This window comes from Mytilus galloprovincialis, chromosome 1 (genome assembly GCF_965363235.1).
Source record: "Mytilus galloprovincialis chromosome 1, xbMytGall1.hap1.1, whole genome shotgun sequence".
Classification (NCBI taxonomy): Eukaryota; Metazoa; Mollusca; class Bivalvia; order Mytilida; family Mytilidae; genus Mytilus; species Mytilus galloprovincialis.
Genome location: NC_134838.1, coordinates 47,110,889 through 47,137,975, shown reverse-complemented (window position 1 = coordinate 47,137,975; position 27,087 = coordinate 47,110,889). Strand labels below are relative to the sequence as shown.

General features: G+C 31.8%; 1 protein-coding gene and 1 long non-coding RNA gene across 2 annotated transcripts; both read left to right on the top strand.

Moving 5' to 3' along the window:
- The first annotated feature begins 644 nt into the window (after positions 1 to 644).
- On the top strand, positions 645 to 23,027 carry LOC143076170 (inter-alpha-trypsin inhibitor heavy chain H3-like). The gene is given in 8 exon segments (XM_076251865.1): positions 645 to 849; positions 3,679 to 3,836; positions 4,281 to 4,391; positions 6,467 to 6,708; positions 7,394 to 7,560; positions 8,029 to 8,314; positions 20,876 to 21,570; positions 22,893 to 23,027. Coding segments are annotated over 7 exon segments (1,761 nt in total). The 5' UTR covers positions 645 to 849; positions 3,679 to 3,696; the 3' UTR covers positions 23,013 to 23,027.
- LOC143076180 (uncharacterized) lies at positions 15,514 to 17,244 on the top strand. The gene is made up of 2 exons (XR_012978553.1): positions 15,514 to 15,985; positions 16,830 to 17,244. It is a non-coding gene; the product is annotated as an uncharacterized LOC143076180 (long non-coding RNA).
- Positions 23,028 to 27,087: the final 4,060 nt, after the last annotated feature.

Below are 27,087 nucleotides of genomic sequence, written 5' to 3'. Positions count from 1 at the left end.
ACAAACAAATTAAGTGTTGTATAATAACAAAGGATTACCTTAGGGAAACATTAGATAATCAAACACGAATCATATGTTATTGAAACTTGTACATTCGTTTCGATAAACACATGCGGACAAATTGAGATAAGTTGTATATGATACTTTAACAAAAAGATATAAAACAAAATGTTCAAACTACGACAATAAAATGTACTAAACAAAGCGGCATTCTGTCTCTTCTTACTAAGAAGTTATGGCACATAAAAAGGTTTCTAACTGAATTGAAGTACAAACACTTGTTTTTTGAGTTTTGGTCTTTTAAACATGTTTACCTTAAAATTTGAAGTTTTTCTCATAGTTATTCGCTTATTTAGTATCTATAAAAGAGGAAGTAAAAAGTTAGTTACCTTTTTACAGGAAAAAGAACATATGAAAATTATGTTCATGATAAAAATTGAATAATTAATATTTTTATTGGGCAATAATATTCCGAATTGGCCGCAAAGCGTATAATACCCTAAAAATACTGACTGTCGTTTGTTGTAACTTGTAAACAAATTCCGTTATTCGATATATAAGGTTATCTTTGAGCTATTAACACGATTAAAGTATGATAATAATACACTTGGAAAAACTGCAGGTAAATATTATTTTGAGACGTCCTTCAGATTTCAACCGAGAATTAAGTGTTTTGTGTTTTTGATTACGTTGTCGGCATTGGCTTCCTGCAGATACATAAATCGTGTATTATAGGTGATTATAAATTTGTTAAGAAACAGTGACTGAAGATGGACGGGACAATGATTTATTCATTCATTTATAGTGATTTCTTTTTTGAATACGCAAATTGCACATTCAGAAACACAGGTAAGAACGTTATTTGTCCGGGTGAAAGGTCATGCTTCAAAAAATCAATGTCAAGCAAAAAAAAATATATACGTATTGTGGCTGATGCTTTCTTGATTTAGAAATCTATATTTTGCGTAACTTAATACTAGAATATACATTACTTGGTCTGAATTGTCTTAGGAATATGCGTATTTTATCTGAGGACAAGAAAAACATATTATAGAAGTCAATGTTTCAGTGTTGTTGTGCTACGGTAAATTTTTAAATCCTTGACATTAATTTTTGCTAAAGAAATATGTTTTGATTATATTTTTTTATGGGTTTCCTTTGTGACACATTTGTTTGTATTTATTGTGATTTAGTATAACACAGTATTAACTATTTCACCCCTTTTTGTGACATTGTTTGTATTTATTGTGATTTAGTATAACACAGTATTAACTATTTCACCCCTTTTTGTGACATTGTTTACCTGTTATGTATTTTTGTTTTGTTCACACATTGTTGTCAATAAAATGGATTTTTATGCGATTGTCATACTAGTGAGAGGGTTTGCTTGTTACAAAACCAGCTTTAATCCAATATTTTGACCTTAAGAAAATGCCGGCTACAAGTCAGGATAATGATAGTTGTTATCCGTTCGTTTGATGTGTTTGAGCTTTTCATTTCGCGATTCGATTAGAGACTTTCCGTTTTGAATTTCCCTCGGAGTTCAGTATTTTTGTGTTATTTTACTTTTTAGAGAAGTAAAGTATTGCAATAAAGTATACGTATCATATACATATGCTTTCATTTTGGAAACAAAATGTCCAAATATTTTACCCTTGGTTACGTATGACGATATTTTCCTATCAAGCTATCTTCGTTCCTTTCAATAAAAAACACTCCTCCCTATCCTCTGTTTCAGCTGTATGTCATATTAAGTGACTTTTCATTTAGAGATAGTTTCCTCCCCGATACTACAAATGAATCACCAATGACTGGTACGACACACAACTCGAAACAGGTGTCAAATGTTTTAAATTCAACGTCCTTAAACCTTCTAGTGTCCGTTCTCAAGCTTTTGCTACTGTTTCGGCGGCAACATTTTATCATTGGAAAATAACTCCAAGTTATTTGTATTTATGGGTTTGACGTGGAATGCAGTTTCTGTTACGTCTTTAACGATATAATAGATAATAAAGTCTATGCTTGAAGTAAACAACGTAGGAAATACAAATTTTTGTTTATTTTCATTTTATCAATTATATTCATTTTTCGTGAATGCGAGGATAATTTCTTCTTCAATATTTAAAACCATAAAATCAAATGAAATATTCGGACTCAGCGGATTCTACTTTACCAGCTATGACATATTATATGAACTATATGTTCGCCTGACAGACCGACAAAATTCAATCTCGTACAAACTTTTAATTTTAAAGCATTTTGGTTTCGATACTACTATGCAATATAAATAACTTGGGGAGGGGGACGCACATAACGACATGTCTGTTGGCCTTCGACAACAGTGATCGCTTCAGGTTATAAATACTATAATTGCTCTTCCTAAAAAAAGAATCTAAACACCTCAATAAAATTGAGAATGGAAATGGGGAATGTGCCAAAGAGACAACAACCCGACCATAGAAAAGACAACAGCAGAAGGTCACCAACAGGTCTTCAATGTAGCGAGAAATTCCCGAACCCGGAGGCGTCCTTCAGCTGGCCCCTAAACAATTATATACTAGTTCAGTGATAATGAACGCCATACTAATTTCCAAATTGTACACAAGAAAATAAAATTAAAAATAATACAAGACTAACAAAGGCCAGAGGCTCCTGACTTGGGACAGGCGCAAAAATGCGGCGGGGTTAAACATGTTTGTGAGATCTCAACCCTCCCCCTATACCACTAGCCAATGTAGAAAAATAAACGCATAACAATACGCACATTAAAATTCAGTCCAAGAGAAGTCCGAGTCTGATGTCAGAAGATGTAACCAAAGAAAATAAACAAAATGACAATAATACATAAATAACAACAGACTACTAGCAGTTAACTGACATGCCAGCTCCAAACTTCAATTAAACTGACTGAAATATTATGATTTCATCATATGAACATCAGGCACAATCCTTCCCGTTAGGGGTTTAGTATCATACCATCATAGAAGAACATAACCCGTGCCATGCCAACAACTGGTTTTTGAATAAATGTGTTTAGTTCCGATGCAAAGACCCTATAAGTGAATCAATATTAACGTCAAAATATGCAATCTTTAATGACCTGACAACAGTATCGTAACTATATCCCTTCTTAATAAGTCTATTCAAAGGTTTTGTTAGTTTTTGAGGTGAATACTGACACCTTTGTGTTTATAAAGAATATTTCCATAAAAATTGGATGTGAAATACCTGAACGTATAAGAAGTCTGATTTCTCTTCGTTCAGTTATGTGTTTATTTGATGTCTGATATACAGTAGTTGTCGTTTGTTTATGTAATTTATACGTGTTTCTTGTTTCTCGTTTTTTAAATTTTATACAGATTAGACCGTTGGTTTTCCAGTTTGAATGGTTTTACACTAGTAATTTTTGGGCCCTTTATAGCTTGTTGTTCGGTGTGAGCCAAGGCTCCGTGTTGAAGGCCGTACATTGACCTATAATGGTTCACTTTTTTAAAATTGTTATTTGGATGGAGAGTTGTCTCATTGGCACTCACACCACATCTTCCTATATCTTATTATTTGTATGATGTTTTGTATGACAGTACTTTTAATTCATTTGACCGTTTCGTTGACGAAAATCATAGAGACCGCTTTGGAAAATGAATATTCATGCATATGGTATATTATTTTGTTTTTCAGAATCCTAGAATATATTATATGCACATAAATTCTGATGTGAAATTCCGATTTGCAACAACTTTAGTTACCAGCAAAGTTGCTAACAGTGCAAAAGCTTCAGTTGAAGCTCATTTTGAAGTCACTCTTCCAGATGCAGCATTTATTACAGAATTTGTTATGTAAGTTTTAAATTTTGATGTTACTACAAAGTAAGGGAGACATAAATTCAAAAGACAAAATTTAAAGTTTTGATATACTTTTGGCCCATTTCAGCTCTTTCACTTAGTATTAAGTGTTAGGTTCTATTGCATTTTAGACCAAAAAAATATGCATATAATGGTGCAGTAAATAGATGTTGATGTATAACTAAACAATCAAGCAATATAATGGTGCAGTAAATAGATGTAGAACTAAACAATCTTCTACAAAACCTTAACTGTTTCATGATAACGTTGCATAAGCGATCCATAAGAGCGCATATTTAATTCTTGTAAACTACAATTAATTAATAAAATAGAAAAATCAAATTAATTTAAAAAAAATGTCACACTGCTTTTTTTCTCATCTTAAAATTATCTATAATTATTTTAGAATATTAATAGATGGTGTTGTAAATTTTTCAGGGAAATTGATGGACAGGTGTATCCCGGAGAAATCAACGAGAAAGTGAAAGCGAAAGAGAAATATGATACAGCAAAGAAGAAGGGTCAAAGTGCAGGACATGTGGCACAAAAGTAAGTACACGATCACAATAAGTTATTAGATGTTTCACGTAAAAGAGACCAGGGTCCTCGGTCATAAAACTATACTCAGAACTTGGAGTACAAAATTAGTGCTCGAAACAACAAATCCAGTTTTTTAATTGGTTGATTTTCGAGTCGAAGTACCAAATTCGTGCTCGAAAGTTTTATGACCGCAAGGCCTGTTAGATGGTATAATTGAATTTATTCAAAGAATGGTATTCTGATTTTTAAACTTTAAACAGTTACTAATTAGTTGTTATGTCGCTAGCAGGTTATTTTTATGCTGAAAAATGAAATCATTTAATTCATACCAAACAATCATCATAGGTAATCACAACATTGCATGACCGAATTTACGTCAAAGTTTCAAAATTGCACCGAGTACCCAAAATTGTACCCATTTAGCAAAAATATCAGCGGAAATCTTACAAGTTTTCTTAGAGACTAAGCAAGTCCAGTTTTTGTCGTGTTTGTATGTATGAGTGTGGGTGGGTGATCGTCTTTTATCAGCTAAATATATTAAAATATACACAAATGTTCACAGTATATATCGACGAAGAAATAATCACTATCAAAAGTAAAATCTAAGGAAACTTTTATATGCGACGTCTAAAAAAACCCTTGTTTTGAAAATTAGCAATTAAAATTTGTAACTGGCATCAATTTCTTAAAATAGAAGAAAATATGGACTATAAATTGTCAAATTGTTCTAGATAATTGAAGAAATAAAACAAAATATCGGTTATTTAATTTAAGGATATGAGAATTTAAGGATAAACGTAATTTGGTTCCGTTCATCAAGTTAAAGAATTGTGAATCGGCCATGTTTTCATTCAATATGGTTTTCAGAATTAATTAGTTATCAAAGGTACCAGATTATAATTTAGTACGCCAGAGGCGCGTTTCGTTTACATAAGACTCATCAGTGACGCTCTTATCGAAATATTTATAAAGCCAAACAATTATAAAGTTGAAAAGCATTGAAGATTCAAAATTCAAAAAAGGTTGTTCCAAATACGGCTTAGGTAATCTATTATGCCTGGAATAAGAAAATCCTTAGTTTTTCGAAAAATTTATAAGTTTTGTAAACAGGAAATTTATAAGTATGACCACATTATTGATATTCATGTCAAGACCGAAATGTTTACTCAACAGCACTTCGGTGTTGACATGAATATCAATTATATGGTCATATTATAAATTTTCTGTTTATAAAACTTTGAATTTTTCGAAAAACTAAGGATTTTCTTACCCCAGGAGTAGATTACCTTAGCCGTATTTGGCAAAACTTTTTTGGAATTTTGGGTCCTCAATGCTCTTCAACTTTGTATTTGTTTGGCTTTTTAACTATTTTGATCTGAGCGTCACTGATGAGTCTTATGTAGACGAAACGCGCGTCTGGCGTTTAAAATTATAATCCTGGTACTTTTGATAACTATTTACACCACTGGGTCGATGCCACTGCTGGTGGACGTTTCGTCCCCGAGGGTATCACCAGCCCAGTAGTCAGCACTTCGGTGTTGACATGAATATCAATTATATGGTCATATTATAAATTTTCTGTTTATAAAACTTTGAATTTTTCGAAAAACTAAGGATTTTCTTACCCCAGGAGTAGATTACCTTAGCCGTATTTGGCAAAACTTTTTTGGAATTTTGGGTCCTCAATGCTCTTCAACTTTGTATTTGTTTGGCTTTTTAACTATTTTGATCTGAGCGTCACTGATGAGTCTTATGTAGACGAAACGCGCGTCTGGCGTTTAAAATCATAATCCTGGTACTTTTGATAACTATTTACTCCTGGGCTGGTGATACCCTCGGGAACGAAACGTCCACCAGCAATTGATGAAACAATCAATTAAATAAAAACACATCTACAAATTAAATACAGAATGGAAAGTTTTGTCGTGAATAATTTAACCAAAATAAGTGCAACGTTGTGTACCATCACGTTAGATATTAACGTAATATTCGGAGAAGAACAACGGCCTAGAATCATTGAAAAATGTCAGTAAATGACACATTGCGCCAGCCTTTATTACAAATAACATTCCATTTCATTGCAGACCAAGACACACCAACCGGTTCAGTGTTGATGTAAACGTAGCAGCCGAGAGTAAAGTTGCCTTTAATCTTACTTACCAAGAATTATTAGAGCGAGTCTATGAACAATATGAGCATATAATATACGTGGACCCAGGCCAGATTGTGGAGGATTTCAAGATTAACGTGTACATTCAGGAGTCAAGAGACATTACTGAGGTCTCAGTGCCACCGTTGCGAAATGATATTATTTTGGGGACTATAGGTAACCAGTTGGATGATAGAAAAATTGGTTAGAGACATTATTATTCATGTCAGTGGTAATTGTAGAAATTGAAATTTTAATGATGAAATTGTACTAAAGTTAATTCGGAGTCAAATTTATTCGGTCAGTGTATGTTCAATTAATGTGTAAGTATATCTTTTGATAAAGTTAAGCCATTTCAATTTATGTTTTATAGTGTGTCTTATTATGTTGTGATACTACACTATTGTTACGGATAAGGGCGACATTTAAATGTTTAAACCCGCTGCATTTGTTTGCACCTGTCCTAAGTCAGTAATCATGTCGGTTTTTTTTTAGTGTTTCTCGTTTTTCAAATAGATTAGACTGTTTGAGTGGTTTATCACTATTCGTCCTTAAACGCTTGCTGTTCGGTGTGAGCCAAGGCTCTTTGTTGACCATATTTGACCTAATGAGTATAATGGTTTACTTTTAGAAAATGTTAACGGTTGCCAGGCACTAAAACGGATGCTTTTAAGTTTTTACATAATTAAGTATACGGCTCAGACTGATGGGCAAACATTCACATAGTACAACCTCTAATCTGGTCTTTTTCGAATGCACCAACAGATATATGTTTTTTAAATTTCATTCTTATTATCGAGGTGGAAAGACCTTCAATTGTTCAGAAAGGTTTTTAATATATTTTTTGTTTTATTTCTAACAGAAGAAAAAAACGCTTTGGCTATCATCGAGCAACCAACACAAAAGTCTGCCACTATTCATTATGCCCCTACAGTCGATGACCAGAAACAGATGTCTGACCAGGGAATATCAGGGTTGTTTGTTGTCGAGTATGATGTCCAGAGAAAATTTGATGCTGGTGAAGTCATGGTAAAGGAAATTATTCTAATTTGTTCTCGGTTGCTTTCAGCAAACATAAAATAGTGTGACCGTATCAGATTTACGTGCGTTTTTAACATATTCATATTTAACATTTCAACTATCTAGTTACAAATCCAAGGGAGCTACTTTTAAAAGGCCTAACCGCACCCACCGCTATAGGAGTTATTGATAAACAAGCCATTGACTTGCATGAAATACTGCAATATACTTCGCATCTGATTCAATAAACATGGTATATGCAAATTGCCAAAAACACTGTTGTACCATTTAGTTAAATAATTTTTAAGGAAGTTTTGTAAAGTTTCATCTATTGATTTTACTTGATGATTTTGCTTATGTGTTTGTTTTCTTTCTACATCTGCAAAATTATTTTCATATATTTTAGATAAATGGGTTTTTTAAAAACACATCGTACATGCAACACAACAAGCACGTCATTTAATCGTTTTTTAACAGGTTGTTGACGGATACTTTGTGCACTTCTTTGCACCAGAAGGTATGGATCCTTTACCAAAAGACGTCTTATTCATCTTAGATGTTAGTGGATCTATGTCGGGCACTAAAATAGCACAACAAAAGAGTGCTATGAAAAGCATTTTGAAAGATCTTTTCGAAGGTGATCGTTTCAACATAATGCTGTTCAACGGTGACAATTATTTGTGGCAGCAAACATTACTGTCTGCTAGCAAAAAAAATAAACACAAAGCACGTCAATATGTTGCAAATATGGAAGCAGGCGGAGGTAAGCATATTGTAATGAATAAATGCCAAACAAAGTTTAAAAAAAATCTTTTTCAATTTTTTTGATAGATTTGTGTTTAACGCCATTTTCAGCACTATAGTGCTACATCGTGGCGGGTCAGTTTTTATTTGTTGAAAAATCCGAGGTTCCCGAAAAAAAAACACCAACCTTCGAAAAAATTAGATACCAAAAGGCAATTATTTTACCTCAATAAAAACAAACGATAAATAAAAAGGCGACTCAAAATATGATATACACAAAGTAGTGCAATAATAATAAAGAAAATATGGATATAAAAAATAACAATATGGTGGATATTATTTAACTTTATTTGTTTAAGGGGGTACAGAACACCTAAGAAAACATAACTCTTACTCATAGTCTGATTCATTGCTACGTTTTAAAATCATGTGCAATATGCAAGCTTTTAAAAGATCATGATCAGAATAATTACATTATTGCTAAGACCAGCTGTATACCCTTTGTTGTTCATTTAATCTTTTAATTGATTTAAAGTTACTCATTTTCCATAAATGAATCTTCAATGAGACATAATAGGGAAATTTCAAAGTGAAATAAATTTACCAAAAGAAAACTAGGACGTTAGAAAAGGAGGGAAACAGAAAGAGAAAGGACCATAACTGTTTTCTTTTTTACTTGGCAATGCCTAGGTCTAATATATGAAATGAAATAAAGTACAAAAATTCAAAATCTAAGGAACCTTCCTTTTGATTTTAGAGGGGGGGGGTTGGGCTAGGATTTAAAAGTTTGTCCTGCATTCCTGCATTTTTTATTTTTATTCTTTACGGACCTGCAATTGTCATTAGTTTACTGATATTGTTTACGTAAATTGTCATCCTGCTTGTTATGCCAAATTACTCATCCTGGATAGGACCTTTATCGGGACTCCGGGATAAGGTGTTTTTAAGTTCAGGATTAAGGAATTGACCCTTTAGGGATACGATAATTCTTTTTTTCGAATTCTGGGATTTCGGGATTTAAATTTATTTAAATTCGGGATTTCGGGATCAAGACCCCTCCTACCCCCTCTCAAATGATAGCTACCTCCGACAATAAATTTTTTACCAAATAAATAAGAATCCATGGACATTTACACATTGCTTCTTTTCGTAGATCTTCGTATCAAATTGATTAAATCAAAACTTAATTGTCTCCACAATACTATTTTTAATGAAATACACTATGGCCTTAGTAATACACGTAGCTATCTAAAAAAGGTTACGAATAATTTTATAATTTTATAATTGCTGTCATATTTTTTAAGAACCAATTGAATATTTTATTGCATGATTTATATTCAGGTACAAAGTTAGAAGATACCGAGGGGGATAATCAACCACCAGTGCATCATTTACATGTTACGGAACAAAATCAAAGACACAATTAAATGACAAAGAAGAAAAAAACGTCCGAGTGTACAGTCCAAAAAACATACTTTTGCTTTCTTAATTCATCTGAATAAAAAAAACTATATCTTTCTAGTATCATCCTGACAGGTGTAGAAAATTAACGGGTGTCTTCTATTCCGTCCACAATTTTAGGGAAAGTAAAGTCTATATTTAGAATCATAGTTGAAACTGAAACTACACATGTATGATATAAATAGAGCATGTTATTTTCGCTTTATCAAATTTAAATTTCGAAGGGATAGCAAAATTTGTTATTTTTTTTTGATGTGCTTTTGTCCTGTTTGTGTATCTTTCCGAATTTTTTGATAAAATGCAATTTTATAATAAATATAAAAAAGAAAGTGTGGTGTTATTGCAAGTGACAAGTTAAAAAATTCTTCTCAAGTCTCAATTCAAGATTATTACTAAATAGTGTAATCATTCTTTATAATAATAAGGGGCCCCAAAAATAATGTGAAACTTGTAACTGATACTAAAAAAACGCTATGTTTAACGAACTTGATTTCACAGAATAAGGATTTTGCACAGTCAGCTCTATTTTATTTCTCATGAGCCGTGGTTCTTTGCACCACCATGACCACTGGTTTTATAGTTAAGTTTGGAATTGTATATTTTTGAATCTGTAGACCAATAAATTGAAAATCTAGATCATATAAAGTATCTGCCAACTTTAAAGCTGCCGCCTTTTCCCTGTGTATCATGTGTATTTTTGGTGTGTCATTCTTTTAATTTCAACAGCTCGCATCTCAAATCAAAAATCAGTTACATGTTGTTTATTCTTTAGTTTTCTATGTTGTGTCGTGTGTGCTGTTGTTTGTTTGTCTTTTTTATTTTTAGCCATGGCGTTGTCAGTTTGTTTTAGATTTATGAGTTTGACTGTCCCTTTGATATTTTTCGTCCCTCTTTTACATCCCTTTTTTAATTTGCCCCTGCAACTGAAAGTCGGGGGTGGGGGTATTGTTTTACCCCTGTCCGTCTGTTCTTCCGTCCGTCCCATTATTGGTATATAGTTATTTGACATAACTCCTACTGTTTGAAACTTATGAAGTTTTCACTTTGCTGTCTGTTGAGTAGTTAAGTACGTACACTGCGCTTCAATAGAAACGATTCCTTTTTCAAACAATTTTATGTGACTACATGTCCATTATGTATTCCGTGTGCATTGAATGGGTTGACATGTCATAAAATGTGTATATATTGGTGTATGGTCGATTAAAGCTTGTGTAATATGATTTTTTGAAAATAAATATGAATTCATAACTACATAAAAGTCATGGCCCGTACAAGTGTTTCTTACCAAAAAAACACAATCGTCATCCTTCAGGTCAAGGTCACATGAAAGTAAAAAATTTAAGAAGGCACACCACCTCATGACGATACATCCACATGCCAAAGATGTAAGGCCTAAGTCAAAAGGCAAAAAATTTATGGCCTACATGGTTGTATTTTTCACGAAAAAAACAACATAAAGTTGACCTTGAGGTCACATTTGAAGGTCACACAAAGGTCATCATGATGCAAGACACTTAACCCTGTGATATTACATCCACATGCCAAATAGCTGAGGCCTAGTTTAAAAGACGAAATAAATATGGCCATTATGTTCTTTTTGAATAGATTTTGCTCTTATTTAATGAACGAATTTGAGGGTGGGGCGTAATTACAAAAAATTTAAATACCAAAAAATCTAACGGTTAAATTTTAAAATTTTTTGCAAGAACAGCCGACTAGTATATCACTCCAAATGCTTGGTTTTATGAAAAAATTAGACGACACATTTTTAAAAAACAAAAAAAAAATCTTCTTCAAATACTAGAAGCACAGCATTCACTTTTCAGGGCTGATTCTTATACCCCCTTTTAAAGTGCTGGCAAAATTTTTAATCAGGAATAAAAAAAACTTGCAAGAAAGGGGTATCAGTTAAATAATATTCACCTCAGCTATCATTATTAGCTATGCTATTGTCATTTTAGGATTAAATTTTAAAAAAAAATTACAAATTCAACTCTATACCCATATTTCAGAACTTCCAATTTTGGCCGATACTAGTATGTATAAGATGCCATATTTGAGTTGCCAAATCTTTTAAACCTAATGTTCAAATCTTTTACAGATTTTTAAAATTTTCACAGGATGTTTAAGTTGGCCTAGTTTATCAATGAAAAAAAAAATAAGAAAAATTAAACGACAGGAATTTTTTGGGGTATAATGTTGGATACCCCCTCAAAGAAATGAATGATTCTTGTTTTCAATTTTATTGAAGTGTAATAGTGTTGACTGAAGCACATTTTGTATGAAGCACTAAAGCGCTTCTTTCTAAAAATGTGTGCACGATCAACACTTTTACAACCCTATCAAATTACTAAAAGAAAAAATTATTTCTTCTTATCACATTTTTTATGCTATTAGTAAGACCACAAAAAAATATGTGTTAAATTTCATTTTGATATGCAGGTTAGTTTTTGAATGACGCTCGATTGTTTTTAGCTAATCAAACTAACGAATTATCGTTTACATGTCTTTTTGGAGATTTTAATGCTCGAACTGCAGAAGAGTCATACTTTGACGTCGATTATTGTGAAGAATTTTCAGGAATGTTAGACATTGAAAACGAGGGTATTTGTACTTTAGATGAGTTAAATATTAATTTATTAAGGAAAAGTATGGATCACAAAAAAAAATAATTTTGGAAACTTGCTTCTTGAATTTTGTAAGAATAACAATATGTTTATCCTAAATGGAAGAATGTGTGAATACAAAGGTCTGGGTAGTTTTACATGTAAAAACACCAGTGTAGTTGATTACAATATTGCTTCCCCAAATTTTCTTACGCTGAGTATTAAATTCTAGCGTTTTATTTTCGGATATTCATAATCCGTTGTCGTTGAAGATTAATTGTTATGAAAAACGACGTCAGTCATGATGATGACATGCCTGAGGAGAAGATTAAGAGATGGGAAAATGAACAATAAGACACCTTTATTAATAATATTGATAGACTTAAAGTAAATGAAATACTAGCTCAATTAACGGAAATGGTTGAAAATACAAGTGAAAACTCAATTATTAATAAAGTTGATGAGGATGTATGTCATTTCCTTACAAATACGGCAAATTCCAAATTCGGCACATTTACTAAAAGACGTAAGCGTACACAAAATATAAAAAAATCAAAACCATGGTTTCGGTCTAGTAGACGAAAACTTAAGCGAAAACCATACTGACGACAAAGTCAATGAAACAAAGAAACTAGAAAAGTGTTATAAATAAGCGAGCAATGGATAAGAGCATTCGTACACATAGAAAGAAAATTAGACACAAGATAGAAAACTTAAAATCGATTAACCCGAAAGAATACTGGAAAATTTTGAACATTTTTGTTATGTCACAGGTGTTTGTGAAACTTTTTAATATTATATTTGACAGTGGAATTATTCCTGATATTTGGGTTTTTGGAAATATAATACCTTTATTTACGAATAAAGGTAACAAACATGATCCTAGCAATTTTAGGCCTATAACAGTTAAAAGCTGCTTTGGGAAATTATTTGCTTCTATTTTGAATTCACGTTTGAATAAATTTCTGATGATTTTTGTTTATTATGTCAGAATCAAGCTGGTTTCAGAGAATGTTGTTCTATTACAGATAATTTATTTTTTATCTACATCCTTATTAGTATCATGAAAAATAAGAAAGAGAAACTACTCTGTGCATTCGTAGATTTTGCTAAAGCCTTTGATACTGTTTGGGGAAAGGGTCGGTCTCTGGCATAAATTACTTGTAAATGATATATTAACGGTAAAATGTATAAATGTTTTAATGTGTACACTGGTATTAAATCTCGTATTGTGTATAATGGTGAAATGTCAGAATACTTTTCATGCAATATCGGTGAAAGACATGGTAAAAATATGTCTCCTTTTTTATTTTCATTGTATTTAAACGATCTTCGGCAGTTTAATGAAGAAAAAAGTGTATGTGGTTTAAATTGTATTAGTGATGAAATAGAGAGTGAGTTTGATATCTACTTAAAACTGTTTGTGTTATTTTTCGCAGATGATACAGTGTTATTTTCGGATAATGCATCCGATCTACAGATCTTCTATCTGGAAGTTAAAAGTTAAAACAAGTAAAACTAAGATTATATTCTTTTCTGGTGGTATATTACCCAAAAATATTAACTTTATATATGATGGAAATCTATTGGAGGTATTCAACGAATTGACATACCTTGGGTTAATTTTTCCAAGAACAGGTAGCTTTATGAGTGCTAAGAAAATTTTAGTTAGAAAAGGAAATAAAGCAATGTATGAAGTATTGAAAATGGGGAGGTTGCACAATTTGTCAGTGAAATCACAATATGATCTATTTGATAAAATGGTGAACTCAATCCTCATGTATGGGTGTGGGATTTGGGGTTTCAGTAATACTGATATTATAAAAAAAGTGGACTTAGAATTGTGTAAGCTTTTACTAAACCTTAAGAAGTCGACACCTAATTTGATGATTTATGGCGAACTTTGTATTTATCCAATGTTTTTATATAAACAGCTGCGTATGGTTAATTTCTGGTCAAAAATAGTAAATGGGGATGATAACAAGATTGCTTAAATGTTATACATTCAAATACATGTAACAGTTCTTGAAGAATTCTGGCAAGCAATTAAGGTCAGATTGGTTGAAATACGTTAAAGATACATTAGATAAATGTTGATATAGCAATAAATGGTTGTCACAAGGAAATTTTAATTCTAAATGGTTGGGTATTAGTTTCAAACAAATGTTATTTGATAAGTTTCAACAGAAATGGAAAGCTGATATTGACTGTTCATCAAAAGGATTGGCCTACAAATTGTATAAACAAAATTTTAAATTTGAGGATAACTGAATATTTTAAGTGATAAAGATAGAATAACATATTGTAGATTTCGAACGGGTGACCATAAGTTACCCATCGAAACTGATAGATGGAATAAAATTGACCTTAGATATAATTGTAACTTATGTCATTGTAACGAGATTTGGTGATGAATTTCATTACACTTTGTAGTGTAGTTCTTTGGCAAATTTTCGAGCACAATATCTGAATACTTTTTTCTTGCACAGATGTAACATTCTAAAATTTGAAAAACTATTTCAGTTAAAAATTAAAAAAAGTTGAAAAAGCTGTGCAAATTTATCAGGGTTATAACTTTTCAAGTGAGTCTTCCTGGTTATTCACCACTCTTTGCTACTTTACTGTTTATTTTATTTTATTTCATATTTTCATCTCATCTTGTCATATGTGTTTGTGTTATTGTTTATAACTTTTGATGAACTTCTTTGCACCATTGCAAGGATTTGTATAGTAAGAAGGATTGGAATCTCGTGGGCTTTTGCATAGACTGTAGTATAATATCTTCTGCGGCGCGAGATTTTGTGAGATTACCCGTGATGCATCTGGAAAATGCTAAACTAGCTCTGATTAATGGCTGACATTTGCATCACCTAAACAAATAGACATCGATATGTAAGTATCTACAATCTATATTTATCAATTATTATGCTTGAAATAAGAAGTTTAAAATGGTTCTGGTGTTATGAATAACTTTTACGATCACAGTAAGAATACACGGCTCCATAGATTTAATTTGCATATTGACCGAAGTGACCTCACCCTATCCCGCCTATTGGGCGGTCCTATCATCATTTTCTATTTTTATACTCCTTCCTCATAAAACGGAGATGAGTGATAAAATTTATATTTTCTGATAGATATATGATTTCTTTGTGTATTGAGTAAATTTCGTAGTGATTGATGCATTAGTTTTCCTATTTTTTTACGTTTCTTTGAGTTGATTACAACAAAAATGGCGTTCTGGAGCGAAAATGGGGGTGGCTTGGGAAAAATGAATAAAGTTCTTCAATTGGCCTAGATTAATGTTCAAACATGTTTACAAACGTGAAACATTGGTGATAAAGTGTATTGAAGAAAGCTCAAACCTCTAAATAAGGGAATTGTGATACTTTTCTGTCTTTAAACATCAATGTGGTTCTCAGATGTATCGCAATTTACCAGGCCTAAATTAGGAGGGGATCCAGTTGTCATAATAATCTGATACTTCCTTCCTGTTTATACCGAAATGAAATCGTTAAACCATGTGTTTTGAAATAGTTTTACATCAATTTTAACTAGCCATGTTCCATAGAAAACTCCATAGATTTGCCTTTGCCGATGTGGAAAGGGACAATGCATGGATGGTAATATTTTCAAATGTTCAACCCAGTGTTTACCAGCATCATGGTATTGTGAACGTACATGTGTACAAATAAATACATTTTTACTGACATCAAAATAATAATACACCAACACAGCTTATCTACGTTAATGCCTTTAATGATGTATGGGTAGTGCTGTTTTGGTCTTCATTATAAATCACTGCCCCCCTTTTATTATGCATGTTATTATTATGGACTCCCTTCTTCTCTATCTGTTTATACCACATATCACATGCATTACAAATTTAAGTCCAATTAATTATTATGCCTGTTAATTATGGCATTTTGCTAGGCTAAATAATGTTTTCCTGCAACAACTTCAAATCCAACAATGCAATGAAAGATTTTTTCCTGCAACGGCGTCAAAGCAAATAATTAAAATAGCAAGAAGTCATAATTATTTTAAACCTGTGCATTACAAATGTACCCGAGCTTTATCTTTTCTAAACCGAACTGCTCTAAACTATACTTCGGTCAAGTCCAGTTAGAGTTTTATATATATAATATATAAAGGATATTCTGTTATCTAACATTTATTCCTTTTATTGTTATTTTTGATTTTTTTTTGTTTGCGACATCTTTTGATCCTACAATATTGCAAAATATTTTATTTTAAAACAATAGAAACATTGCTACAAATATAAATTATTCCTGAATTTGCATAAACCCATAGAAATCTAACATAGATTTTGCAAATATAATTATTCGAGCAGAGATCTTGAGGTAGTATTGCTATTGTTAACGACATATTTGATATTGGAATTGTTTAAGCCATATGATATTGTATTATTATTGCCACATGTAACTATATTACACCTTTTTTCAGTATTTTCCAAAATGCTCAAACTGGTGAATGTTAAGAAGAAAAGTCAAGGCACAAGGATTCAAGTCCCCAAAAAAGTCTAAGCAGTTGTGTGCAAACAGCAGTTGGCCATTCATACACTTATCATGTGGACTAACATATATACATGATATATATGGCATGCCTTCAAATAGAAATAGAAATACTAGTGTACAACTGAATGCCACTTTTGACCAGAACGTTCCTCTGAATATCATTTATGGAGGATATACCAACAATGTTTCATTGGATCATTAACATTTAATCTCTTCTACCTAAACTTGAAAGCTACGCTTTGTGTGTAGGGAACTTTGATAGTGACTTGATAGATGATCATGTGATACCTGGGTTAAATTGGATTATTTCTATATTTTAATATAAAAATAAATCATTGAACATCTTCTTTTAAATTCCATTACATGCCAGATTCATTTAATACTTCAAATCTGCTTGGTGTTGAGTGTATATTGACGATGTACATGTATGTGTAGTAAAATAAGCAAGGAGACATGGTATATGATTGAAATGAGACAACTATCCATTCAATATCAAATGAAGATTTTAAAAACTAGTAGTCTACATGTACAATGATTGAATCAATGAATGTATGTCAATCACCATCAACAAAACCCATGCAGCATAGCAGGACGATAAATATTATCACATGAAACCAACAGCCCATACATAATACATGCACAAAAAATTGTTTTTATACCAAATTTGAAGTTAAGACATAAGAGTTAAGAGATGCGGAATGTGGTATGATTGCCAATGGAATGAGACCGCTAAGTTCACCAAAGAAACAAATGATGTTGATGTAAGCAATTATTCAATCTATTGTTATTTCTTATCTTGATAGGCAAAAATTGTTTTACATGTATTATACAGTATATTCGTAATTATGAGCTATAAAATCAAGACATGTACAAGGCAAAATTGTACAAAAAGTATCTTCTGTTAGACAATAACCATTTTATAGTTATCATGTACGTCTTAACAAAGACATTTATTGTAAAAATAGTTTTTATACCAAATTTGAAGTTAAGACCTAAGAGTAAAGAGATGTGGTATGATTGTCAATCGAATGAGACAGCTCAGTTCACCAAAGTTCAAATGATGTTGAAGTACTGGTAAGCAATTATTCAATCTTTCCTTGATAGACAAAAGTCAGTTTTGTACATGCATATTTGTAACTGTGCGCTATAAAGTCAATACAAGGCAAAATTGTACAAAAAGTATCTTCTGTTAGACAAGAAACATTTTAGTTATGTTTACAAAGACATTTATTGATAAATATCTATAGACACTACAGTTTAGACCTACCAAGCATGAAAGTTACAAACAGAAAAGTATTACTTTTGTTTTAATACTTGATGTAAACTGCTGTTGCTTACCTCATATGAAAGTCAGGGGCGTAGCTGCCGTTAGGCACTTTAGGCACGTGCCTACACATAATTTTTTACAAATATTTTTTTTTTGTTTGGAAAATTTAATATTATGCCTACTTGTAGAGAGAATACCACTATTTGAGGAGTTCGTAGTTGGTCTACTGAAAGGCAAAGTTTCTGCTCCTTTCCAATAATCCCTCATTTGCCAATGCATGGCATTTTCAAATTTCCAGACCTTCGTCCTGTACAACACCTATTACAGGACTAAGCTCCCTGTTGTGTTTATTGTAAATAATCAATTTGGTTTTTTTTGTTCTAAACTTGCATAAATATTTTACACTGGATGTTTAAAAATCAATCTATCAAATAGCTTCCAGTAGTCTTGAGTACTCTCAGATCTACGTGTAATGACCACAATTATTCCAATTCCTAAGCCGGTAGGGATTTTACAGTAGAGCGGGATATAAAGAAATACGAATTTCTTGAATTTTGTTACGTTAGTATGAAAAGAACAGAAATTTTGCATTAGGCATTGACTATGTGTGCATGTGTTTGTGTGGCTAAGGTGAAGGTTTAAGAATCAAAAGATTGATGGTTGATGTCTTTCTAGCCAAAAGGATAGTGTTATTATATAGTAATATCAGTGTTTACGTGCACGTGCCATCTTTTTAATGAATGATCGTCAATATGTACTATCTATTAAGTTAAACGTATATATCGATCATAACGGAATAGATTTGAAAATGCCAAACAGGGTGTACTTCTTAATTAAAGGGATACGGGGTTCTATGCTGGGCAGTACATATTGTAAATATTTTTTTTTTAATATTTGATTTTCCAATTGTACTGCGTTATTTAATTCACCATTCAGATGCTATGGTAAATTATTCTTAATTCTTCAAACTTTTCATCATGTATATTATAATTATCATGATTAAATAACCAGAAAATTTAATATTTTTGTGCATAAAATTTTGCAGCTGAAACGCTGAAATCCGTTTTCCGGCGGGGGCTTCGCTCCCCCTGAACCCCTACCGCCCTGCCGATTTGTGCCTACAGTTGAATGAATACCTAGCTACGCCCCTGAAAGTGTACCAATGTACAATCAGAAAAAGATAGTCTTCTTTGATATATGACAAGTCGCTCTTTTCAAGTTAATTTCTGTATTAAACGTGAATAATACATAACTAGAAATAATTCCATGACCGACTACTTGAGAGGCCGTTATACATGTATGACATGTATGACAGAGAGCTGACACTATAAAATTGCCCTATCAAATTCATGCACAAATTGATGAAAGTGCTCTGATAAGAAACAAAAGTGCATTTAAAGATGTAATGTTATTAGTACAATTAAAAATTTTTGCTTGCATTGATAATTTATAACACACTGGCTAACGTTTCTTTTATGCCTATATATTTTTATGATGATTGAAACCGGCTACAGTAACATGCAGAGGCAGTTTTATAGGGTTTACCAGTGGGCTCCCTCTTTAACAGTACTTGTTCCAAACTTATGATAATGACTAGCCACTATGTATATAAAACGCAATGCAGTAATTCGTCCTGAAATGTGTTGTCAGTTCTTTTTTGCTACAAAAAATGTTTTGCACCTGTTTCCCGAGATTGAAAGAGTTTCCGAAGATGCAAATTCGCATATAACTATAATGACGTAATTTACAAGAATAAGATTTTTTTAAATTTCTTTGACAATTGACTGAAAATAAAAAATTACAGAAGTTAACATACAAACACATTGTCAACTGCCGTTATACACATTGCATTACAATGTCCATCAAATAAAACAGTTAAATTATGCTTTTTCGTCAATTGAAACTTGAGTGAAAATCAATAATTATTACGTTTAAGAATGAATAAAGTCCTTAACCATTACAACATTGTCTATACGTGACAAAAATATAAGAACACAACTCGATGCATGTGTACAAAAAATCACGTTCCGATATCGTAAGTGACGAGTAGTAATAGTAGTAATAGTGGCGAGTACCGAAGTCTCGCCGCGGAAGAGATTACGATAAACCGCGAGATTCCAATCCTTCTTACTATACAAATCCTTGACCATTGTAACTTTATGGTGTTTGAAAAAATAAAGAAACTTGAATAAAAATTAAGAATGGAAATGGGGAATGTGTCAAAGAGACAACAACCCGACCAAATAAAAAATAACAGCAGAGGGTCACCAACAGATCTTCAATGTAGCGAGAAATTCCCGCACCCGGAGGCGTCCTTCAACTGGCCCCTAAACAAATATATACTAGTCCATGTACATGTAATCTAATTACTATTAGACCAATACGGAGAAAATACAAAACGTCCAATCAAACAGGCAATACAAATAATAAATCGACGAAACCCCAGCAAGAGTCCACATCCGGGGTAAACCCAGACACTCAAACTATATAATAAATTTGCTTACATGTTTGATAAGGCATATATATATATATTCGGATATTGATAATATGTTTTCCTTTCTAGACTATACTATATGGTTTGATTGCTTTAAAGGTAATGCATATAGAACAAGAAAAGTATATTATTTCTTCTATGATTTAATCGTGAGTCATTATGATAGATATCTTTTGTACACTGTACTTGATGTTTTCATTTTTTTTTCCTGAAGGGACGAATATCAACGGTGCAATTTTGTCAGGAATTAGCTTTTTGAATTCTATTCCAAGTAAAGAAACTATGGGAAATCGAAAGAAAATTGTGGTATTTCTTACTGATGGGCTAGGTAATAACAGAGTTGAAACGGTCCTTAATAACATCGACAGGGAAAATATCAAAGGGTTACCTATTTATAGTCTTGCCTTTGGAAGCCATGCAGATTATGAATTTGTAAAAAAAGTTGCAGTAAAAAATTAAGGTGTTGCTAGGAAGATATTTGAAGATTCTGATGCATCGCTACAGATAAAGGGGTTCTACGATGAAATTTCATCGTCAGCATTACAAAATGTTTCTTTTAAATATCATGACAAAAACACAGATGTTACTGAAAATGCAACAAAAAGGAGCTTTGATACGTTTTTTAACGGAAAAGAATTAGTTATTGCTGGCAAAATATCCGACGACAACATACAAGTGCTGAATCTATTGGTTACTGGTAATGGGGTGAATGGAAATGTGGAACTGGAGCTTAAGTCGGATATTCAGAGACGTGATCCGGAATTGACAAAAGCTGGTGATTTTGAGAAAATCACGGAAAGAATATGGGCATATTTGACAATCAAACAACTTCTAGAAGAAGCCATCGGTGAAACTAATGAATTAGAAAAGAAGAATTTAAATGACAGGGCTCTGACATTGTCTTTGAAGGTAACTGGTAAATAGTTGGTCTATTAAATGACTCTAAAACGTGGGAAATAAAATGAAGATAAGTGCTAAATAAATGCCAAAAACATATAAAATGTAAAATACAAGTTTTGCTATTATCTTTGAAACCGATATAAATACGGAAAATATGGAATTACAGAAATGTTCAAAATGTGGATATCCACCTAGTGTCTTTTTACATAAAAAACTGTCAGATGACTACCGAAAAGAGTTATTTCCCTTACATGACGAGATTTATCTATTTTGTTCATGTTTGTTTATTATCTTGATACATAGACAGAAACTTAAATAGCACAAATTACAATCAAGACAACATCTACAAACAAGGCTTATTACAGATATCGTTATTCGATATTGCTCTTTAATGACGATTTTTATCCATCTGGTAGTGCTTTTTCATATAATTGTTATACTAGATTGACACTTCAAATAACCAAATCTACGAATGAGTCAACATGACTGAAATCGTCAGGCGACTCCTTGTTTGAGTTCTTACCTTTTAGTGACGATGTTAGCCGTATTTGGGACAACTTTTTGGAATTTTTGGTTCTCAATGATCTTCAACTTTGTACTTGTTTGGCTTTACAACTATTTTGATCTGAGCGTCTTATGTAGACAGAACGCGCGTCTGGGGTACTAAATTATAATCCTGGCACCTTTGATAACTGTTTATTTATTTTTGCGTCTTTATCTATTATCTTGAAAACTAAAAAAATAGAAACGCTCTTTAGATAGCAAAAATAATAAACAAGATAAGTTCTAAAATTAGTAAAATTTGCCATTATAGTTAGAAGACTCTTTATAAGAGTGATTGTCGTGAAGTTGCTATTTTGTTTTACCTGTTTTGTGTTGAGGCGAAAAAAAAGATGAAGAGCAATTTTAAAAAGAAAAAAATTGCAAGCAATTATACAAGATCAACAAAAAGGTTATTTTTTTCATGAATTCTATTTTAGTTCAAAATGTTGGATGCACATATGCATAGGTGAGCGGGCATGCTCTTTATGGGTTTTAGTTTTGTTGTTAGCCAAAACGAGTCGATCATTAATCTAAGAGTACAGTTTTTCAACTTTAAAAAGAACTATGATGAAATCTGAAATGTGTTGAAAGTAATAAAAAAAAAGCAAAATTCACAGATACAATTCCAGAAATTAAGAGAATTTAATGTTATCGTATTATCTCCGTGATGACGATCACAAAATATTGTTCAACTGGTCTGTATTTTATAGATCCTACAACATAAAGCATTACCGACGTTGACAAATATTTCAATCATACATTTTGTGACAACTTTCGACCTTTTTCAGTACAAGTTCGTCACACCATTGACCTCTATGGTTGTAATAAAGCCAGATGAACGAGATCTCGGTGACTTGGAAGAGAATGAAGATGCAAGACGTATGTTGATTTTATATATGATGTCTTGATGGGGTTTTACAGAATAGAAAATAATGGGTAAACATACAGAATAACGGGCCTAAGAATTAGAGAAAAAATTAAATGAACCACAATAAAATGAAGAATCGAGAATAATGAACAAACATACCGAACTCCGATGTAAATTAAAAAGGTGAGTCCATAAAACCTGACCAAACCAAACACTCGGTTATATAATTGAATTCGTGAAATATAACCATAAGGGTCAAGCAAAAAAACACTAAATCTTACACAGTATTAAAGGGGCACTAGCTGTCAAATTTAAGTTCACTACGGGACTGTGCAATATTTATCTGAGGGTGGGGCCGGTGTACAGCAAATATAAAAAAACAACTTTACGCCCCGCCAATATTTATTATAAAAAGTTCTTGCCCAGCTTCAATTAATGAAAAAAAGTCCTTGTCACGCTGGAAAAAATGAAACACATATATTGAAACATGATATTGTTTAAATAAAATGCACAACATTGAATAAGACATGTATATCAGAGTTGATATTTCAACTCAAATGCATATAATTCAATATTATTAAAATTTTATTTTTGTGAAGGAAGTCAACTTAGGAGCGCTGTGTGATTGAATGTAAGGGTACAATATATTTCTGTGTATTTATCTATGAATATCTGCAGAGTGTATATTTACAATATAAATTTTGAAACCAAACCTATTGAAATATTTTCTAGAAAATTATTTGAAAAGACTTCCAAAATTTCATAAATTTGGTGTGAAATGATAGTGGGCATCAGACTTCAGTTATGTTATACTATTTTGTAGCTTTTGATCAGTACATTTGATTTTTATCACAAAGAATGAAAAAGATTCACTGAAAACAATGCTGTGTTGAGAAAAGTGCGGATTCGTCATTTTATGTCAAATTGATGGGTACTTATATAAAACTTTATGGTAGGAGTTCAATATTAACTATATTGTATAAAATACACCAAACTATAGTTTTTTTTGTATTTCTTTTCACCTATATTTCGCAATATAGAGTTTAATTGGAAACACCAAAATTCAAGTCGAGACAAAAGTTTTTAACTGAGATATTTGCCTTCTTTGCTGTGTAATTCCCTAAATGTATCACTTGGGTATTTCTCTAGCTATATATAATCTATTAAAATGGGAAAGGTTCTGGTTAAGTTTGTACTGTTTATAGAATAAGGCAATATTAAGTCATACTAGAAGCATTTTCAGTGTTAAAATTGTCCATCTAAGAAAAAAGAGGCCCACTTGAGGCCAAATTTAGATAAAATTTATATCTCCTATGTAAAGAATTGTTCAGATTCTTGGCAATTCATGCAGAAAATATTTCAGTAGTGTTCGATTTTGTAGTTTCTATCTTTTATTATATCAGGCATAGATAATTTTTCATTTTCTACTGTTTGCAAGGACTTTTGTTGGAAATTAATACTCCCAAGGGACATATTTCAGCTTTTTCATAGATTAAGTTAAACTTTTAATGTTTAACAATTTAATTTTATTATGTTGAAGATTTATTTAAAATACAATTGAAGTTGTTTTATGTTTAAGCATTTATTTACCATATGTTATGTCATATGTTTAAATTACAAAACATTTTTTAAAGTTTTCCAGATATTTTATTTATATAGACAATGCTTAATAATAATGTACTATAAGCAATCTAATATTTTTTTTTAAAGTGCTAAACATTTATTTATTTTTCTTATTCTAGTTTCAAAGTTCTTTGTACGTACAATGTACATGTATATTTTATACATTCTGTTGATCAGAATTTCTTTTTTTGTAATAAATGATTATTTAAAGCATAAACACATAAAAATATATTGAAGCACTGTATACGTATTAGGTTATTTTGTTTTAGATTCAATTGTGCTTTTGTTCCTATTAAGTTACTTTTTCCTAAAGAAATCACAAATATATGTTTTGATAAGAATATTTAGACCTTTAAACATGTTGCATTCAGATAGTTTTAATATGTTATTTTTTTTTTATGCACACATGAAGGTTTTTAAAAATGTGTGTGTTCCGCCAAATATTTGTTAAAAAAACTTTGCTCCCCGTCTATTAATTGCATGAAAAAAGTATTTGCCCCGTCCATGTTTGCAACGGCCCAACCCTCAGATAAATAGTGCACAGTCCAAAGGGGTAAAATGCAGTGTTTGGCTTATCTCTGAAACTTAAGCATTAAGAGTTAATCTGACTGGGGTAAAAATGTTCATTAAGTTAAGATCTATCTGTTCTGAAATTTTCTGATGAATCAGACAACCCATTGATTTTCCGAGTAATTTTCAGAAAATTTTGCAGTTTTTGGATTTTATCTTGAATATTTTCATGGATAGAAATCAACTGTAAACAGCAACAATGTTCAGCAAAGTAAGATCTACAAATAAGTCAAACAAGGCCAAAATTGTCAACTGACCCTTTAAGGAGTTTAAAATCATATTTTAACAACTTTTCGTATATTTTTGTAAATCTTTTCCTCCGAAAAATCTTTGCCGCATCTAACTTAAAAATTTGTCGGATGACCCCGCCTGTCAACCAACATGGCCGACATGGCTAAAAAAGAACAGCTGAAGTCCGCCTACGGGTGCGGGATTTTCTCGCTGTATGAATACCCATATGTTGCCTTGTGCGGTTTACTGGTCTTTGACACATTCCTGTTTCCATTCTCAATTAAAAGTTTTGCAAAGTGAGTCAAATGGGATAAAAGCCGAACATTTCAAACAGCCAATCATAAATATGGACATTTTTTCTTAATAGAGAAATATGGAATATATATAATAGTGTATCAAAATAATAAAAAAAAATCCGGGATATGTCAGTATCTGTTAAACACATGAACCTAAATGAAAATTCAAATGTTATTACAGCCGATTTCGTTGAGTGTGTAGGGAAAGGTAGAAGCATTGGTTAGCTTGCTTGTTAGCTGAAAAGTGAAGTCATGATTAGGTTAGGTAAATTACCTTCATTTAATAGTAGACTAGTCCGACAGATAACTAATATATTTAATATATATATAAGACTGGACTATTTCGAAAGGAAGGTAGTATACCTGATATACCTATTTGATGTTTTTTTTATGTTGAGTGGCAAAAATATGCTTATGCATCGTCTATGGAAAAGACTGAAATGTTAAAAATATACGGAGACATTTAATATATATTAAGAATATAAGAACACCTTGAATAGTTTGTCAACAAGAATAAGATGACCCTGAAATAGATGTACATGTAGATATAATTAATTTATTTATTTAAAAAGCTTGATTGGTCTTTTGTTGTTTAACGTCATGTGCCAATACTTGCGTGCATATTCATCAAAAATAATTTTTATGCTCCACATTTGATAGTAGAGGGGCATTATGTTTTCTTGTCTGTGTGTCCGTTTGTTCGTTCGTCCGTCCGTCTTTCCCGTTTCAGGTTAAAGTTTTTGGTCAAGGTAGTTTTTATATGAAGTTGATAGCCATTCACCTTGAAACTTAGTACACATGTTCCATATGATATGATCTTTTTATTTTTAATGCCAAATTAGAGTTTTGATTCCCATTTCACGGTCTATATATAGCTACATGATCTATATGCTAGTGCGAGTGGGGCATCCGTGTTCTATGGACACATTCTTGTTTTTCATATGCTAGAACTTGAATTAGAGTAGTAAGAACAAAATCTTTTGCTTGTTTGTAAAAGGCGTGGTTATGGACACAAAAGTTTATAATGATAATAATGGTAATCGTTTTAAAGAGCAAAAACCACATTCCTAAACAGGGGAGCCAATACTCATAGAAATCAAATTATTTTGTATTCATGATGCATAATGAGGTTTTTCCCCATTATGAATCTCTGAGTTATCTATTTTTTGTTACAAATCCGGTCAGTTTATATTTAGAATATTCTAATTATTCTCCAATATCTAGATGGCAACATCTTAAATACTTCCCGCTGTTAGCGTAATTGTGTTCCCCAAAGTTAATCAAACGTTTTATTTGCTAACTCAACAATTATAATGTAATCAATTATATTAAAATTAAATTTACGTAACGTTCAACTTTTACGAGACTGAATATTATCTCGTATTATTCAATATA